Source organism: Fopius arisanus, unplaced genomic scaffold (assembly GCF_000806365.1).
Source record: "Fopius arisanus strain USDA-PBARC FA_bdor unplaced genomic scaffold, ASM80636v1 scaffold00018, whole genome shotgun sequence".
Taxonomy (NCBI): Eukaryota; Metazoa; Arthropoda; class Insecta; order Hymenoptera; family Braconidae; genus Fopius; species Fopius arisanus.
Window position 1 is genome coordinate 325,275 of NW_011887757.1, and position 14,998 is coordinate 340,272.

At 40.7% G+C, this 14,998-nt stretch overlaps 2 protein-coding genes across 2 annotated transcripts in view; both read right to left on the bottom strand.

Annotated features, from left to right (window-relative positions):
- Positions 1-1,648, bottom strand: part of LOC105264039 (PRADC1-like protein) — a 2,381-nt gene extending 733 nt beyond the window's left edge. The window contains exons 1-3 of the mRNA XM_011300613.1: positions 1,445-1,648; positions 525-664; positions 5-125 (exon numbers count right to left, since the gene is read on the bottom strand). Coding sequence (XP_011298915.1) covers positions 5-125; positions 525-664; positions 1,445-1,499 — 316 coding nt within the window. The 5' untranslated portion in view covers positions 1,500-1,648. The remainder of the gene's footprint in view (positions 1-4; positions 126-524; positions 665-1,444) is intronic.
- A 7,033-nt stretch (positions 1,649-8,681) lies between these two features.
- Positions 8,682-14,998, bottom strand: part of sr (stripe) — a 23,002-nt gene continuing 16,685 nt past the window's right edge. Inside the window, exons 2-3 of the mRNA XM_011300502.1 lie at positions 13,042-13,725; positions 8,682-11,707 (exon numbers count right to left, since the gene is read on the bottom strand). Coding sequence (XP_011298804.1) covers positions 10,497-11,707; positions 13,042-13,725 — 1,895 coding nt within the window. The 3' untranslated portion in view covers positions 8,682-10,496. The remainder of the gene's footprint in view (positions 11,708-13,041; positions 13,726-14,998) is intronic.

Below are 14,998 nucleotides of genomic sequence, written 5' to 3' on the forward strand. Positions count from 1 at the left end.
GTGCAGCCTCCCCTCTCGATTAACGCAACTGATCCGAATAATTCACCGGCATTGTCCGGCGGATTACAACAATCTGGAGGTGTTGTTGGAATCAGGGCAATGTTTTTCTCCGAAAAACTTGAATTCTGAAAGTTACAAAGAAATTTAAATTACTTTTTCCATTTAAATTTCATCTTAATTCAATTAATTTCTTTAAAATTAATTTATCAATATTTTACTATTTATCAAATCCATATTATATGACTCAATTTTACAGTACGATATCAGGTAGTTTAATGCATATCCTATGCATAAGTTCTCCAACTTTTCGGATAGAGTGATTGGGGGTTCTGCATTTTTTGGGGTGTCATGGGTTGACTTCCTCTCCAATCATGTCGCATTGTACCCCAGGAGTTCTACCCTACGTACTCTTCTGGTGCTTCAGGGAAATGTTCATAGGAAAATATTTTTTTTTCTAATGTATATCATTTTCTTCGGTCAATATTTTAATTCAATGTTCATTATGAATTCTAATTTCAACTCACAAAATTAGCTCCAAAGCCCTGAGCCGGTCTTATTCTATAAGTAAACTGCAACTCCGGTGGATGAACGATTTCAAAAAATACATCCTCTCCGATTTCCTCAACAGCATGATTACTTGTCGTGTAAACATCATACGAGCGGTCTGAAAATTCAAATCAATTCGTTAAATTCAATGAAAATTTAATTCAATTGAAATTATTTCGAACTCAACTCGACTGTTTCAATATTCTTAGTGAAAATCGTCAACCCAGTTCTAGAGTAAAACCAACTCAAAACCCAAAAGCTGTTAAGCAGAGAGAATTAATCAGGCATTGCTTCCAGGGAAATTCATATTCGAGTTGATTTTAACGGGAATTACGTAGGTGAGGCATTTTCATCACTATATTCCACTCTACACTAATTACTTAGCAATTCTCTTTATTCGGTACTTATTTTATTCCGAGAAATGGAATATTCTGTGAAGTTCGTTACGCCAACTCAATTAAAAAATCGGAATTAGACCGAAATCTGACTGAATAATCAGGAATTCATTCCCTAATTAGAATTGAATCATAAATCATGCACAGGGGAAATTATAAATATCGGAGAATAAATCAAATTAATTGTAAATGTAATTGTAAAGTTGTAAATTGTTAAGTTAATTTTTTTGAGGATTAAGGACAATTTGTTTATATTTTTTCAAACTTCAGTTAGTGATGCAAGAGCTTGAAAATAGAAACACAATTTAGTATTCAAGAGATTAGTGAGCGATGGACATGATAATATGTAAACATTGACGGAAAATAATTTCCTCGACGAATAATTCACGGATTTTCACTTGAAAATTCAGAGTGCAATTCTCCAGCAATTTTCAGTTTATCTCCTGCCACGAGTAAGACCTGATTAATGGCAAAATAAATGAACAAGAATAAATATTACAGACCTCGGCCATGTCCACAGGGTATCCATGCAATTAAAATCATAACGGTGAATAACATTTCTATTAAAGTAATAACAAGTACCTAGACGTCTCAATCTCAGCTGATAGAATTATGTGCTATTCAATTGGTACGAGATATAAATATTCCATCAAAATTTATTTAATGTCGTTGGTAATGTGTCGTGACGTAAGCTGGACCGCCATATTTGTTTGACAGGCGCGCGCAGAAAGACCGGGCAAATTCTTTCACTCCAAAATATTCAGTTCTACTGTTGCCTCTCGTATTTTCATTCATTTTTCAATTGAAAAAATCATTGAACAAGACAATTTTTATTATTTATTTACATGAATATTAACGCATGGTTATTTTCAAATTTTTTATTCAATTGGAAATCAAAAGAAAAATCTAAATATGGATTTCATTACCGATAAGTAATAATAAATAATAAATAATGTCTTTTCATTTTTCAACAGAATATTTTTATAATTGGGAAAATCGAAAAAAATTTAAATGCTATTAAATCAAATTAAATGAAAAATATGAGCCGAATCGATATAATAAAATTATCCAAAATACATGTTTTGCCGATATTGTTTAAAGATACTCTTAATAAATGTAGAAATTAAAATAATTAAATTAATATTCTGCCAATAGAATTGGATAATTGAAATACACTTTCCCGAAAACGAAAAATTCACAACGCAATCCCGGAGGAATGCATATCGGTGAAGCAACGATCCCCAAAAATCCCGTCATAAATCGGTGCAATCTGTTCAATCACAAATAATAATAAAAAAAAAAAACAATAAACAACGAGGATGAGGCACCATAAAAAGACCCGTTCTCCTAACTTTCTCGCTTTTAATTCCGCAGACGCCAATCCAATGGGGATCTCTCTTTCACTTAAATCGCGCGTGCGCGGCATTGCACACCAGCAAAACCCACACGATGATTTTATGAATGAAACGAATGGGGTCCCAGAGAGCTGAATGAAAATACGGTATATACACAAACGAAGGGGCCCCTTGTATGAGTGAAAGCCCATGTACATTGCACCGAGTGCCGACGTGTATGTGCGCTCGAGCGAAGCGATTTCGATTTGTCCCAAGTTTCCAGATAAATTATAGCTATGAAAACCGTAACGACTTGCCGATTTACGCCCTTTTACTACTCTCCGAAAAACGAGCAAATAATATTTCACTGGAACCCGTGCGCAAAGTCGCGGATAACGCACGCGGCGCGATCGTCATTCCCGATTTTTATATGAGACTGGGAGATACTGGACATGTTTTTATTTAAACAATCACCTTGCTGAAAATTATTGAATTATTATCAGATTCTGTCAAACTGATGCTGTTGAAAAAAATAAATTCGTTCGCACTTTATTACGGTTTTTAATGTTTAATAATTTTTAGAAATTTCTACTTGACATTCTATCAACTGACTAATTGTTAAATACTTAATTTATCCATTTATATTTGTTTGAATATAAAATGTTGAGAATTAAGAACTGAGTGATTTTTAATGGGTGCCTGTTTTACCCCAACCTTCAACATTTTTTTCGTATTATTTCCTGTTGAAGATGATTATGGTGGAGTCACAGCTGATCGAGTCGTTAGAAGAGAGAAAGACTGAGATTGATGAATGAACCGACGTGTTATGAATGGAGAATATTGATTAGGAATAGATATCTGCGGGAAATAACGGGCTTTATTCCACTGTGATGACAGGATTCTAGTATTTTATGTGAGGCTGCGGGAAATTGAAGGATTAAATCAGACAAGAAACCAGAAGACCTTCATAAATGATCGTCCGGTGAAATGTGGGTTATTTTTCCCAAAGAGATGGAATCGATGTCCTCAGATAGATTATTCCATCCTAATAACGGATTTCGTCTCACAGTCCCGGAGATCCAATTTTTTCGAAAAAAGAAAATTGAAAAATTTAGGATATTTGTAATTAACACTTGGATATTCGCTCTGGAAAATTGTATTGGTCAAATTTTAAATTCGATTTTGGGGATTGTTTGATTTTAGAAACAATATGGAAAAGGAAATGTATTAATTCATATTTTTAGAGAGACGATCAGAAATCGAGTTTGATGGATCATTTCCGGTTGCCAGGGTGATCGAATTCCTCTCGTGGAGGAGCTCAGATAATTCTCAACATCACGAGAAATTCAATGACTCAATAAACAGCCAATTACACACGGGGATTGAACCCGTGACCTTCTGATTACGCATCAGGTATTCTCCCAGCTGATTTACCCAACGACAGAAATAACGTCGATCCACCGATCTTTTTTTCACCGTTCAAATTTCTTAGCTATTCAAAACAACAAGAAATTTCTCGAAATTTTTATCTGCATCCGCCCATTACTTTTACACTCTATCAATAAAATCTGTCCGTAAAGCGCAATAAAATAATTGAGGCTCGACGGGACTTGGAGATAATTTTCAAATTGAAATTCTCAATTTTTTCAAACCAAAGGTGCCTCACCCATCCGCAACGCCTTTCTCAATAATTTCAAAGTAGTAGCCTAGCTCCTAGAAATTCTAATTTTTTTAAACAAACAATATTTTTCCAAAAATCTAGCACAATCCTCAATTTTTTATCAACACTATTATCCGCTAATAAACAAAAACAAACAAATACCGGAGAAAACAGTTTAAGAGTCGTAAAGAGCAATCAATCAATGACAAAAATAACCCTGAAAAAAACCTCCCTGGAAATACGTCACCTGAAACAATTATCAAGTGCTGACGTGTTTGACGTACTCTGGGGGGGGAGGGGGTCAAGTGGAAAAGTCGTCATTGACGAAAAATGCATCGAGCCCAGAGGGAGGTGGAGGTGGTGGTGTCCCTGAACTTGGATAAATGGGGGGATACGAAAAGGGAAAATGTACTAGGACGTTGGGTAAACCCGGAGGGGTAAATATCGCGGTTGTCCCGGCGGTCAAGGTCACTAGCGTTGTGACGTCACCCGACCGCTGCAGTGACGCAACAGCGTCGCCAGGGGCAACGCAAGCCCCGGTGGATGGTTGCATGGCAACCCCTCCCCACCCCTGTCACAAATCCACCCTCCCTCCCCCCCGCCCTCTAACGAGGGGAGAACATACTCCGTCATACACGTGTCGTTTCTTCAATGAACGATTCAAACATTCCCGCCCTACCTCTTGCCCCACCATCCACCCCTTACCCCTCGTCGGGTCAATCCCCCACCGGCATCGGGACACCTTTTCAACCCTGCCCTTGTCTCACTGCAACCCCTTGCCCTGACACTCGACATTGGCCGCACAACCCCTGAAATATCCACACCCCAACCCACATCAACCCCATTGCAATCTGGCCTGGGACCTTCCCATATTTCACGGCCATTTCTACTTGATACGTGGGCGATCGTTATATCGAATTCATTGGCAGCTTCAATGGGATATTTTAACAATTACCCATTGTTTTTTTTTTGTATTGGGATAATCAGTTTTGTGGGTGGATTAATGGCTTGGAATTTCTAGGGTGAAGAACGGCTTGTGAATTTTTAGGGAATAATAATAACAATTATTGTTATTATGTTCATAATAATATTAGAAGGTATGGAGGTGGTAGGTGTGAACACCATTGGCTGTGTGGTTAGAGCACTGGATTGACAGGCAGAAGACTGGGGTTCGATTCCCAGTCATGACAGCAGTCAAATGGTTTTTTAACGCTTTAATTTACACAGTTTCATCGTCTGAGCGATAATCTCGTAGGGTACGAGTTCATCTGATCAGGGTTTTTCCCCATGTGGTTGTCCCTTTGACCCTCGAGGTAATCGCGATACAACTGGGTTGAAGGTTAAATAATGACTGTTAACCCTACCTTCTACATGTGCTGCATTCGTCTGGAGGTAGCAAATGATATTCATTGTTTGACCTTTCATGAAGGATCAGATATTAAATAATGGAGTTCATTGGCTAATTAATTAATGTGCATCATTTAGTCATGTACTTCGAACGGACTAATACGACTGAAGTCCTTTGGTGTTCACAATGAGGTACATCACAGCGGTTCCGTGTTCCAGGGAGGGGCAGGAGGGGTGGGTCAGGATGAATTCAATGTATTTCTCTTGAAGTTAAACGTTGCCAAGGGATCACGGGGCGTGGGTTACATATACCTATATCTGTTACGATGAGAACGAAGCAGCAACAGGTTTAATCGCATCGGGGTGTGGCAGGCGACCACAGACTTGGGACTCCTCTTGGGCGTCGTGCTATACACTCCACTTCTTTCTCTCTTCTCCTCTTCGAGATGACGCTCTTCAAGTACTCCTCTCTATTTTTTTTTCTTTCTCATATTCCCGGAGATGCTTGGGGCTTGATGGGGCAGAAAATCATTAGAAAAATCTTGAAATGACACTGGGGAAAGCTCGACGCTTCACTCGCGAGTGTCGGCGGGACCTCGGGCGAAGGTTGGCGCGCTAAGATTGTTCGAGATTTTTTTTGGAATTTATTATTCTTTAGTAAAGTGGTAGAATGAAATGGTAATTCAGGTCTTCGGTAGATTTTTTCGGAAATATTTGCGGAGATGAAGGAGAAGACGTGATTTTTAGTAGAACCGTTCATTAATCAAATCAAATTTTTTGGAATTTTCACTCATTACGAATACATTGGCAAATAATATCAAATGTCAAATGTCGGCTCAGGGTTGGGCGAAAGTCGGCATATCTCCAACACCGCACTAGCGTTGCGCCGATGTTGAAAACATATCTGCTCCAACCGTGGACATTAAGACAATTGAATTTCTGCCGACCTCCCGCCGACATTGGGCCAACATTATTTTTATGTCCCGGACGTAGGAGAAAGTCGGTCCATCGGACTAATGCCGACATTCCTCGCTACCTCCGATAATTCTTTACACGTTGTTATATCATCTCTGCTCTCCTTTCTCCATTTATTTGCCCTCACCCTCCACTTTTTCTCCGTCCTCATGTTTTCGATAACACGAGAGCAACGTATGCTCAGCGCAGCCAATCGATTACTTATATTTGTTCCCTTCAGGATCAACCATGTGTATACACGCATATATGCACTAAATTTTTATCACTCTTATTTTCCATCTCTTTTATTATTTTTCATCGGCACTCTGAAATCCCTGGAATATAACGCTATACGTTACTGTCAATTAGACTATCTCAGCCGCAAGGGCGATCTGAATTTATCGATTTGCAACTCAAACCAGAATCAAATATCATCCACCCCGCTCTACGCTCATATTATTATTCATTCAATATTTCTTTTCCAGACCCGAGGGTCGGTGCTGCACATTCGAGTCTGGTCATCATATTTGAATTAAATCTGTCTCCAAACATTTTTTTTATAAAACTCCTCAAGATATTCTACGATCTCATCCACCAATAATTAACACCTGTAATTTAAAAAATTAATTGATCGATTTCTGCAATTTATCCAAATGGCATTTAAAAAACGGAGAGAAATAATTATTCAGCGGCATTCCGTAATTTTTATCTGAATTATCTATGAAAATATGAGAATCAATTCCATAAACGGTTCCGTAATTTTTACTAAATATTTCTCTCCGTGCATTAAATTTTTTATTTAAATTTATTGACAACAAAAAAAATAGCATGCATACCCTAGGCTCTCACACTCATCTTAAGATTATCCGCTAGAAAATTTATTTCTGCCAAAAGAGGTACCATTTCTCCCACAAGCTAAACAATTCTCGAAACGATCTGAAACCATTAATTCCGGTGTTTCTAATCTGTTTCCCCTGCACATGGCTATCAAGAGATTTTTTATTTCAAAAGATTCTCTCGCACCCGAGACTCTCGTGAAAGTATCCGACAGTATTAGTGTCTCTCATTGCACATACGTACACAGAACCGTGGGTGGCGACGATTTGGAGGGAGATACATTGGGTTGAGTGTCTGGAGTGAGCGAGAAGTCGATAAAATGAGAGAGAGTGGGGTGGAATGAGCATGAGGAAAAGAGGAGAGGCACCGCTAAAATGGTATGGATTTGCGAGAGAGGGGGTAGGTAGCGGTGGTGTAGTGGGAGGCGAATAGGAGGGGAAGCGAGTGGGGGAGGTAGGAGGGGTGATAGGAGGGGAGGTAAGTGGGGGAGGGGTGAGTAGCGTGTGGTCACCGGGCGAGTCGAGAAAACGGTGAAGAGAGATGGAGTCATAGTGAATGCAAGAGGTGTAGAGAAGGCCCTCTCATCTCGGGTCCTGGGCCTATTTATAGACATGCTCTCACAGCCTCACTCCTGCCCGCCTCGTGTAATGTTTTCTTTCTTATACTTGTTGGTAGACAGCCCTACGTACCCACCCCTACCTCACCCCCTCTCTCGTTTCGCCAAACCCCGCAGACACAATGCGTAGGAGAGAAAAAGATTAGAAAGAATTTTCAATCGTATCGGGATAAAAAGAGAAAAAAATTGGTGGAAATTCCTCTCGTATTGATTGGCTCACGATGGGCAATGTGGCAACGTTGGGCGATCTGGGTTGGTTGCGAGAGAGACGTTCGACGTTTTGAAATTATGAATATTTGAATATGCGGACTACGGTGGGACTTGACGAGACTCGTTGGCGCGAGAGAACGAGTTTTTCATTTTTGTTGGATTGCCTTTTTTTTTTTCGTGAGGTGGGGAGAGAGAGGCTGATAAAGGGACGAGGTGCTCTTGCATATTGCTTTCTCGGGTTTGTGATAGTTTTGGAAGATGCTGCGGTATCAAATGGCGCCAGTGGATTTTATGAGATGCCTAATTGAGATTTTATGGAATTCAATTTTATTTGGGGCATTGTCTGGGACTTGGATGCATTCTGATAGAGTATGGGGGAGCAGTACTCCATTTGCGCGAAAATTACTAATAAATCTGGGACCTCAAGTTTTTTTTCAATTGGTCTATAAATTTTCGTGGGACTTTAATGAAAAGACAGGATTGAAATCACAAGGTATGAAGAAAATGTGGATGACATGTAAAATATAATGATATATTAAAATTTTTTTTTAAGAATGTGAATCAAAATTTGACACATATATTATCTTCGATTTGTGACTAACAATGTAAATGGATTTTTAATGCGAAAAATCAAACAAAAACGTAAAGATTATATTAAAAACTCCTGAATTCCGTCCAATAGAATTTTTCCATCTACTTCCACTTCCAAAAACCTCTCAATTTCAGATATAAACCGAAAATTCCAAGGTGAGGTAAAGAAATAACTGAAAAAATATTTCAAATTCTGTGAATCATTGTTAACTTGTATTTTGTTCTTGTTAATAATTATCGTAGGCAGCGCTCAATTGTTGCACTGAAACGACAACGACTGGAAATACAGGTATTTTTTTTTATCGAATGTTGTGCATTGCACTGGAGAAAAAAAAAATAGTGTATATAATAATATTATATTTCACATTTTTCTGTTGTATTTTTTATGTTCATTAAATTTACCTAGGCAAATAGGATAATATCATTTTTGTAAAAAAGTATTCTCTGACGGGCGGGACAGTGGGTGGGGCGGTGAATGGGGTGATGGGTTGAAGGGGTAGGGGGTGGGTAATTATTTTTTGAAGGGGAAAGGGCAAGAAATTGCAAAGGGGAAAAGAAGGCGAGGGGATCAGACGCGCACACATCACTAAGCAGAAGAATTAATCTCTCATCCGTCCCTTTCCCATCTAATTAAAACAATTTGTTTTCCATTTTAATTTATTATTATTATTTTTTTCATCGTAATAAAAATACTCATTCTATATCAACAATATATACACATATAGTTATATATGTATTTTACGCTAGTGTCTGTGTGCGCGAGAATAATTGGCGTACCAGACGTACGCACTCTTTAATTTTCTGTTAATAAATAGAGCAACATATACATAATATTAATTACCGCGTCATGTGTATGCACATATGTATAATAATATAATACTAGGCGAATAGTTACAACTGTGACCAAAGACTATAACTGATAAATTTAATCTTGAATTGAATTTTTTTTTTTTTTTTTCGAACTCTGTGTGAGGGACGAATCATAGGAAATATTTCTCTTCAACATCAATGTTTTTTTTTTTTTTCTTTCACCGGCATTTCATGTTTTGGCGATCTTTACACATTATTCCTATGTATACATACAGTACGTCGTATTATGTACATATTTACAAGAAAAAAAACATTCACATTTTTTTCCATTTAACAACGATAAATCACCATCGATAATTACACTTGCGTGTTCTTTTAGTTTAAACTTTATATATAATATATCTATGTATAATTTTTATAACATAACATTTTGCTTTCATCTCACAATCAGGGGTTTTATGGCGGTGAGTGGAGTCGCGTATTATCGTTGACTCATCGGACAATATATATATTTTTTTGCTTTTCACTTTTTGTTTTTGCTTTTTGGAAAAAAAAAAAATCGGACTTTGGATGGTACAGCCGGGATTTAGCGTGTCCGGTTCACGAGGAGCAGAGGATGAGGATAAAATTATCCGTACGTTACATTTGTTTTTTTTTTAAAGGGTAATAAACAGATCGGCGGCGAAGAGATACTGAGAGGAAAACAAATAGATTCTCGAATAAATCTCTAGTCGCAAAAACGTCAACAACTCGATACACGAAGAAATTCATTCTTGAATTAGAATTAATTAGACAACAATTATGATATAACAGTAATTGCACCTTGCAAATTCGTCATTGAGTGACATAAACAATTGAAAAAAAAATAAAGAATCGAACTGATGAATAAAAATGAAATGAATTCGAGAGCCCGTGCGTTTTAGTCTCAGTGGAGAACCGGTTGACAGGACATAATAATTTAAATATTTTCAAGATGATCTGTTAACGAATGAAAAGGAAAAGGGAATAGATTCGCCCTTCGCCCCCGAAGATAACAAAGCGATTGCCCAGTCACACGATTGAAAGACACAGGGGTATCAAGGGCATGTAACATCATCATTGAGTATTTTAAGAGATCAATAAAACGCATTAAATTCGATACTGGCTCTTGATGGCTCCCACTCTAACAACAACAAATAACTCATGACAACTCGTACCTAATTGCAAGGCGACGAAGCATGAGATTGCGGATGATTCCTCGAATTTGAATGGCCTGCTTCCCTCTTGAGCCTCTGTTTGAGATGTACCTTGGCATGCCTCTTCTTCTCATCGCTTCTCGCGAATTTTCTACCGCATTGATCACAGCAAAATGGCTTCTCCCCAGTGTGTGTTCTGACGTGAGTCGTCAGATGATCACTCCTCGAGAATGAGCGCATGCAAATTCTACACTGGAATGGCTTTTGACCTGTATGTATACGTATGTGACGAGTGAGTTCATCACTCCTCGAGAAACGTCTATCACAGCCATCAACGGGACAGGCATATGGCCGCTCGTGAACAGGTGTTTTGCTGGGTCTGTTTGGATATTTTCTTGGTTTAACTGGTACAAGTCTCAGAGGTAATGCACTCTGCTGATAAACTTGCGACAGTATTTCGTGTCCCTTGGATGTGCTTGGATTGTACTCAGCTAATTGTACAGCACCAGGATTTGTCGATGGTTGTTGCTGTGACTGGGTTGGTTGTTGATGCTGTTGAACATTGGGTGTGTACCCAGAATTGGTGACTGGCTCCTGCTTGAGTGTTGGCTCTTGGTGATGAGGATGTGGCTGGTGATGATGGGAGAGGAGATTTGGATCATAACTGTCATCGTGGCTCATCCAGGTTGTTGGTGTTGAGGATGGAGTGTCGTGGTAACCGGGTGGTGGTGGTGGTGGTTTGGAATCTACCTGAAGGAGTTCAACGGTCTCGTTTCCATAGGGAGACGAGTGCAGCGTGGAATGGAGGAATGGCTGACTGGTCAGGGTCAGAGCTGTCGGCGAGGGAATTGATCCCCAGAGCTCTTGATTCGCTTGCTGTTGCTGCTGCTGCTGTTGCTGTTGCTGAGGGGTTTGCAAGGTGTTCAGCGTCGATGATTGGGTGCACGTCGTTGTGAAGACACCTCTGTACGTCAACGTTGGTACGTTACAGATGTTGACACTCGTGGGGGCCGATGACACCGTCGAGTGAGGCGATGAATACAGAATAACACTACCTGGGAGAACATTGCAACGATCAACGTCATCCTGGTGATGACGCTGGGGACTCGATGATGTTTGTCCTGTCGTTACGCTGTCCTGATTGTCGTGATGATGATGGTGATCACGATTTTGGGTGTCATCGTCATCACCTGCTGCCTCCTCCAGGGACAAATCCTCACCTGTCAGACTACCTGGAATCAGTCAGATTGTCTCCATTGAATTTTTTAGGGGATGAGTGGAAAACTGGGGAAGTGAAGGACGATTGCGCGGGTGAATGAAAGCGCAGGAAGTACACGATACTAGGGAGCTGCTATCATCTGGGGCTAATGTTTTCGGTATCGGAGTGACAGTCTGTATCTTGTCACTCATTTCCTTCCTACTACACATCCGTAGGAAGTGATGGAACTTGATTCTTAAAAAGTCAGCGATTGATAAAGCCACGATTCAAGTTTCAAAGCTATACGCAAGACGATTTGGATTTTATATTGCAAGCATTCATTACTCCATTTCTACGTTTCGACTAATTCCTTTCAATTTAATTATCATCATTTCTGGATCACCGAAGGTGAGATTGAAATTCACTGTGTCCGGGATGTTTTATTCAAAGCCATGCACAAGGTTATCGTAAAGGGTATGTTGCACTCGTCGGTAAAGCAGAGCAATCGATTTTTCCGATAACAGCAGCTCTTCTTTATTAAGTTCCATTAGACGAGCCTAATTGTAGGTTATCAACATCATGTGGATAATTAGAAAGATTCCGAGGCATTCCAAAAACATGCACAAGCCGATTGTGAAGGAGACCCTGTATCCGTCGGTAAGACAGGGTAATTAATTTGTTGTTTAATTTAATAATAGTATAATTTAGGACAGGCGGATTTGACTTGAGACGCTTCTATTCGTAACAATAATTTTGAACAAACGGGCAAGAGCGCTTGAATTTGACCCATAATTCTGATGTGCATCCGAAATGAATCGCCGATTAAAACGGAAATAGAAGTTGCCCGTCGAAGTAGACGAATCAGCTGGGAAATCCAGGGGCAACAGAAGGGGATGATTAAAGCCAGACGGTGGCGCCGAGGGTATGGGTCAAAGTGGCGCCCGTGAAAGCTCACGGTCGACGGGTGAAAGCACGACGTAGGGAGGGTAAAAAGCATGAATGGACGGTGAAAAGGGGATGGGGTTGAGGACGACAGAGGCCGTAGCTTTCGGAGAAATGGAAGTCGACGTGGTGGGGATTGCCGTCGGAAGGAGAGAGTGCGATTGGTGAGGGTAGGGAGGATAGGGGTTGGAAAACTGAATGTCGGGGTCGCCAGTATTGATCCGACGGCATGTCGAGGGTTCGATATTTCCTTCCTCTTTCTTTTTTTTTCTTTCTATTTTCGCGGTCGTACTACGTCACTCGGCAGGGTGGGGGGCAGCCTCGTGGCCATCCTCGACATTGACTTTGAGAATTGGCAAAAAGGGAAGGGGCGAGACGGAGGGATGGAATCTGGGGTGCACGAAGTATATGTGGCTGGAATAGTACCTGATATGGGTGGTGGTTCAACGAGGGCTGAGGGTCCGAAGAACGAGGGTAGATCACTGCTCGTTGTAACCGGTGTATTGAGATCCCCGGGTTTGTCCTTTTCACCAGTGTCACGCAATTCGTCACGGCAATTGCCACTGCACGCATCATCCTCATCGCCATTTCTCTGAATACTCTTCTCAGCTGATTCACCCGGTGATGATGGATCATCGCAGTGTGGCTGTGGATCCGTGTGATAATGACTGTGATGATGCCGATGATGCAGATCCGGTGAGTTTGAGCTAGCTGGATGCAATGTCATACAACTTGATAACGTCAGGAGTGGTACAGCATTGCCAGTACCGTTTGAGGTGTTGAGAGTTGTGCCGGTGGTCGGTGATATTCGACCGGTTGTCGTTGAATTTGTTGGCGATGTGTTGTACGCAAGACAAGCATCAAAGCTCAGCTGCACCGTTTGGATGTTGTAGCCGTGTGGATGATGCGTTGGCGCTGAATGATGGTGATGATGATGGAGATGATGGTGTCCAGGGGGTGGTGATGATAGGAGAAATGGAGCGGCCGCATGATGCTGCGTGCCCACCTCTAGTCCATCCATCGTCATTCTCTGGATTGGCGATTGGTCAGCTGCGGTGTTGGTTGACGCCGCCGCGGTTCTTTCTGTTGGGCCGCACTGCGTGTCCTCGCCTGCAGTCGTATCGTTCAACGCAATTATTATTAAAATACTTATTATTGATACTTTTGGATTGAATGTCCCTCACGTTTCAATGTTTACGCTCTCATCAATCAATCTTGTCTCTCTCAATTTGTCCGTTTATCAAGTTAACATCAATCTAACATCTACGATTTATCTCAAATTCATTGCATTGAGCTTGCTTCGGTCTTGTCCTCACCACTTGATATTCAGCCTGAGCAATTTCAGTGGTTGGGCTTGTGTACGGATTGGACGACACGCGCACGCGTCACGCAGTGAAAAAGCTCGGTTGGAATTATAACTACACCGTGATCTCGGCCACACAAAACGCTTATAACTCAGCCGCGAGGGAGACGGGGGTTTATAACGAAGGCACAACCGTCTCACCCAATGTACATGTACACTTGAATAGATCGCACGCGTGTTTATAATCTCCGGGGCTTCATTCCTTTTTCCTCAACTTCTTATTTAGATTTTCATGTGGTACCCACAGTAGCCAGTAGCAAAACCGTTATTGAGTTAGCAGACTGAGTGGAGGGAACATTTGAAAACCCACATCAATCCCAGAATCCTCAATATCCTTGAAATCCTTGGGATCATCTACTTCATCACTAAAAATTTCATCACCTCCCGGATAACTAGTTGACACGTCTCATAACTCCAATAGCAATTGTCCCAAAGCCACCCTCCCTCTCAGATGGTCCACCAAGAGAGTCAGTAAAAACCGGCAATCAGTGAACTAATAAGATCATTTGTTCCTCTTCCTCAGGCTTTATTCGAATGTCCGCCTCCTCACGGCTTTGCGACGATCAACGGGTGGCAGGTATACACAAATGCACCGACACACAGACACCGGCATGTATTTCGCCAAGACAGAACACATAGACACACAGGCGTAAGCACCATGAATTTTAAAAAATTAATGTCAAAAGAATGAAAAATAAAAAAAATTGAAAATAAAGTGCGTGGGCTTTCTTCAGCGCGTGTCTCCCTAACAGTTACGTTTTACTGTTTTCTCCGGGGCTGTTCGTTTTTTTTTTTTCACTGTATCTGTCTCAATCCCCGTTTTGCTGTATTCAAATGTTCCAATGTGTGTGTGTATGTGTGTGTCACGAGGAGGGATGATGGATAAAGGAAGTGCGATGCGTGGGGGTCGCGCACCAACTGAGCTGATTCTCGGCGCGCCCCGTAGTTTTATGAATGGACCACGGAGACTGTCCCATATTTGGAAGCGGCGAGCGACCAACAGCCAATCCCCGCTCTTCT